General features: G+C 40.5%; 1 protein-coding gene across 1 annotated transcript in view; it reads left to right on the plus strand.

Moving 5' to 3' along the window:
- LOC129624947 (prostaglandin F synthase 1-like) overlaps positions 1 to 1,167 on the plus strand; it is a 20,965-nt gene extending 19,798 nt beyond the window's left edge. Inside the window, exon 9 of the mRNA XM_055543140.1 lies at positions 1,002 to 1,167. Coding sequence (XP_055399115.1) covers positions 1,002 to 1,044 — 43 coding nt within the window. The 3' untranslated portion in view covers positions 1,045 to 1,167. The remainder of the gene's footprint in view (positions 1 to 1,001) is intronic.
- Positions 1,168 to 5,191: the final 4,024 nt, after the last annotated feature.

A 5,191-nucleotide genomic window follows, 5' to 3' on the forward strand; every position in this document is an offset into this window, starting at 1 on the left:
CCACTCCAGTGTTCTTGCCTGGAGAATCCCAGGGACAGGAGAGCCTGGTGGGCTGCTGTCTATGGGGTCACACAGAGTCAGACACGACTGAAGCGACTTAGCAGCAGTAGCAGCAGCAGCAATTACTGCAGGAAGATGTCAGGATTGAAGGGACAGAAGGCTAATCATACAGGGAGATGTTGGAAGGGAGTTTAGAGAGAAGGGAATACAAATTATTGGTGAAACGAAGATTTTGTTTCCAGTGAAAGATTTCAAAACTCTCCCTACTGTTTTTATAGCAGCTATCATGCTTCTGATAAAAGACATGATAATTGAAAAAAAGGTGGATAGTTACATTTCTGTACTCTGTTGTGGGCTCAGGTACTGAGCCAGGCTCCTGGTACTTGAAATTGCTCAGAATGCACTCTTTCGTCAATCAAATTGAAAAAGACAAATTCTGAAAAAAAGTAGAAACATGGGAAAAGTGAAAAAAGCAGTAATAGTGATTACTGCATAACCAATGTTTGACTAAATTAAAAATGTAATAATCCCACTTTGAATTGTATAATTATTCAGGTGTGCATGGTAGCCTCCTACAGATGACAAGTTCTTTACTGGAGGTGCTCTGTATTTTTGGAGTGCTCAGTATTTGCTTATCCATGGATGTGTGGTAAAGGGCAGCTAATTTGTTCACTGTGCACCTTTTCATCAACTAGGGACTGAAGAAGTTCTACCTGTGTTTGAAATGACTTACACAGTTAGCCCTAAGTCTTGTGTGCTCATATAAATTGTAACCTGAGTCCAACTACCTGTCACTGTGGAGTGAATATCACATGTGAATGTTGGGACTGGACGTGCAGGTGCCGTGTGCACATGGAGCAGGCATCTGCAGGTGTGCTTGTTGGGGGAGAACGAGGGACGTGTTTGTATATTTAGACAAATATATCCTGACTGCATCTATCGAGCAGCAGTTTTTGACAACATGGCAGATTTAATAAGTTAATCCTCCTCCTCTCTTTCAGTGGTGTTGGTCAGCCTGGCTATCCATTTTCTGAAGAATATTGACTCTCAGCTCTCACTGTGGTTCTTTGAGAATTACTTGCTTCTAGGACTATGAAGAGGATTTTTGTACTTGGTGGAAGTGCTTAAATGTCTGAATGTTTGAAAGTTTGCCTTTCCTTTATAAAAATAAACAGTTAATGAAACAATAAAGGCTTCAAAGTTAGAATACTTTTTTTGTGATAGTTAAAAAATGCAAATTACACAAAGTTTGGAAAGTTGAAAGGAAATGATAGAGAACAAAGATAAGCTGTGATTAACCCATTTAATAATACTTAAATTTGGTGCCTTTTCCTTATGATTTTCCTGTAGAAATGTGTGTGTGTGTTTTCATTTACAAAGGGAAAAGATTTTCAATTACAAGCTTTCTACTTATTTTTAACTTAGCATAATTATCTTGGTAAAATAAAAATATGACTTAAAAATCCAATATTATATTTTGCTTACTATAAAGCAGCATATCTTATTCTTTTATTTAATTTCTTTTTTTTGCCCATGCTTAGCATTTTGATGACTTTTTATAAATTTTGCCATTGATTCATTGGTTGTCATTCACTCATTAATTCAGCAAAACTTTATTGAATATTCTTTAGTAACACATGTTTATCAATAAATATCAATTAAAATGAGAAATTCTTGAGTCGATAGCCTACTGGAGGATAAGACTGTGAATGAATTCAGGAGGACTTAGCTGTTAGAAATGAGTAAGTGCCTGTAGGAGATAATTTTGCACAATCTCTCTCATTTCTGTACATCTGTTAGGCAGAGACACCAACTACCCTTCATCCCACACTTTTCATTTGTACAAGAAACAGCCTTACAACATAGAGGCAGTGGCTCCATTCATTACTCTGGAACAGAAAATACTAAGTTCAAGAAGGACAAGTGTTATGTAACATTGAAGGGACAGCAAGTTGGCTGACATTACATTACTAACAAAGGTCCATCTAGTCAAAGTTATGGTTTTTCCAGTAGTCATGTATGGATGTGAGAGTTGTACTATAAAGAAAGCTGAGCAGTGAAGAATTGATGCTTTTTAATTGTGGTGTTGGAGAAGACTCTTGAGAGTCCCTTGAATTGCAAGGAAATCCAATCAGTCAATCCTAAAGGAAATTAGTCCATAATATTCATTGGAAGGACTGATGCTGAAGCTGAAACTCCAATACTTTGGCCACGTGATGTGAAGAACTGACTCATTTGAAAAGACCCTGATGCTGGGGAAGATCGAAGGTGAGAGGAGAAGGGGATGACAGAGGATGAGATGGTTGGATGGAATCACCAACTCGATGGACATGAGTTTGAGTAAACTCAGGGAGCTGGTGATGTACAGGGAAGCCTGGTGTGCTGCAGTCCATGGGGTTGCAAAGAGTCTGATACAACTGAGAGACTGAACTGAACTGAAGCTGGCTGATGTGGGTGAAACTTAGTGAGGTGCAGAGACAGAAGCTGAAGATATGCCAGAAAAGTAGTGGCGCCATAGGGTTTATGTCACAAGGGGTTTTGAAAGGACTTTACTCTGAGGGAAATGGAGAATGATATTTTGGGTTCTGAGCAGAGTAGTTGCATAAATAGACATGCTTCAAAAAAAATTACCCTTGTTGCTATTTTGAGAAGAAAAAGAGAAAAAAGAGCCCTCTTTTAGGACTCTACAGCAATCTAGGTGAGAGATGATGTTGGCTTGGACCACAGAAGGAACAGTAAGTACAGTCAAAGTTGTTAAAATAAGGATATATTTTAAGGGCTGCATCAACTGGATTGTCTAACACATTGGATGTAAAGTGAAAGGAAGAGGGGAATCAAAGCTGACTCCCAACGTTTGTGCTTAAGGGATAGGAAAAGGAGATGCCATTTTCTTGGATGGAGACAATGTAGGGGAGCACATTTTTGTGGGAAGATTATGAGTTCAATTACAGACATGTATCTTTGAGATGCCTTTAGGTATCCAAGTGAATATGCATGCATATAGTAGGATATTAATGGCACCCCACTCCAGTACTTTTGCCTGGAAAATCCCATGTACGGAGGAGCCTGGTAGGCTGTAGCCCACGGGGTCATTAGAGTCGGACACGACTGAGTGACTTCACTTTCACTTTTCACTTTCATGCATTGGAGAAGGAAATGGCAACCCACTCCAGTGTTCTTGCCTGGAGCACCCTAGGGACAGGGGAGCCTGGTGGGCTGCCGTCTATGGGGTCGCACAGAGTCGGACTTAGCAGCAAGTCTATTAGAGAAAAGGGTTAGATAAAATATTTATATTTGTGGTTTCTCAAATTTAGTTGCCACTTAAAGCCATGAAAGTAGAAAATAGGAGATAATACGGTATACTTGAGTGAGTGTAGATTCATGAGAATCCAGCATTGAGAAGTTAGTTTTTTCTTAAAAAAAAAAAAAAATGTTGAGGAACCAGCAGGAGAGGCAGAGAAGAAGAGACTAGTGAGGTAGGAGGGACTGTTCTTAGAAGGCATGTGAAGTAAATGATTGGAGGAGAAAAGAATCCAATTCTTGCAAGGGGGCAAGTAAGAGAAGACTGAACCTGACCATTGGATTTGGCAGTTAACCTTGGCAAGGTCAAGTGCAGCTTTGATAGAGTGGTGAAGGCAAACTCTGAGTAGAGTGGGTTCAAGAAGTGGCGTTAAGAGATCAGTGAGAAACAGAGTAGACACAGCTTTCAAAGACTTTGCTGTAATGAGGACCACAAAACTGGCCAGTTGCTGAAGAAAGTGGAATTAAGAGACAAGTACACTGTTGGGGTACCCTGAAGAGGACCGCCAGCCTCTGAGGTCAGAGGAACAGTCCAGCAGAGAGAGGAACATCTATGATGCCACAAACGGAGATGGGCTGATTTGAACCATGTCCGTATTAATTACTGCTGTGGCTACACCAAATGACCAAACACTTTGTGCCTTGAAACAACACCAATGCATTAGTTTACATATCCTGAGGTCAGAAATTCAAAATCCGGTTCAATGGGCTAATTAAAGTGTCAGCAGGCCTGCATTCTTTTCTGGAGGTTGTAGGGGGAAATCCATTTTGTTGCCTTTTCCAACTCCTAGAGAACAAGTCTTATGTTGTTGGAAGAGGGTGTTTGCTAAGACCAGAGCCTTCTCTTGACAAAATTCTGTGAGCCTTTGCCCTGCTTCATTTGTACTCCAAGGCCAAACTTGCCTGTTAGTTCAGGTATCTCTTGACTTTCTACTTTTGTATTCGAGTCCCCTCATGAAAAGGACATCTTTTTTTCATGTTAGATTTGGAAGATCTCTTAGGTCTTCAGAGAACCAGTCAACTTCAGCTTCTCTGGCCTTTGTGCTTGGGACATTGACTTGAATTATGGTGATGTTGAACGGTTTGCCATGTAAGTGAACTGAGATCATTCTGTCACCTTTGAGACTGTATCTTAGTATACTGCATTTCAGACTCTTTTGTTGACTATAAGGGCAACTCCCTTTCTTTTAAGGGATTCTCGCCCACAGTAGGAGATATAATGGTCATCTGAATTAATTTCAGCCATTCACGTCCATTTTAGTTCACTGATTTCTAAAATATCCATGTTTACTCTTGCCATCTCCTGTTGGACCACATCCAATTTACCTGATTTCAGAGACCTAATGTTCCAGGTTCCTATGCAATATTATTCTTTACAGCATCAGATTTTACTTCCACCACTAGACACATCCACAATTGGGTGTTGTTTCTGCTTTGGCTCTGCCTCTTCATTCCTTTTAGAGCTATTTCTCCACTCTTTTCTAGTAGCACATTGGTCACCTACCAACCCAGGGGTCTCATCCTTCAGTATGATATACTTTTGCCTTTTCATACTGTTCATGGGGTTCTCAAGGCAGGAATGTTGAAGTGGCTCACCATTCCTTCTCCATCATCAGATCTCTCCATCATGACTTGTCCATCTTGGATGGCCCTGCATGGCATGACTGATAGTTTCATGAGGTACACAAGGTTGTGATCCATGTGACCACATTGTTTAGTTTTCTGTGATTGTAGTTTTCATTCTGGAGGCCATAGGATTGAAATTCTTGCTTCTTCTGTGTTGCCCTCTGATGGACAAGGATAAGAGGCTTGTGCAAGTTTCCTGGTGGGAGGGACTGACTGTGGGGAAAGTATTTCTCTGGTGGGCAGGGCAATGCTTAGTAAATCTTTA

Source organism: Bubalus kerabau, chromosome 13 (assembly GCF_029407905.1).
Source record: "Bubalus kerabau isolate K-KA32 ecotype Philippines breed swamp buffalo chromosome 13, PCC_UOA_SB_1v2, whole genome shotgun sequence".
Classification (NCBI taxonomy): Eukaryota; Metazoa; Chordata; class Mammalia; order Artiodactyla; family Bovidae; genus Bubalus; species Bubalus kerabau.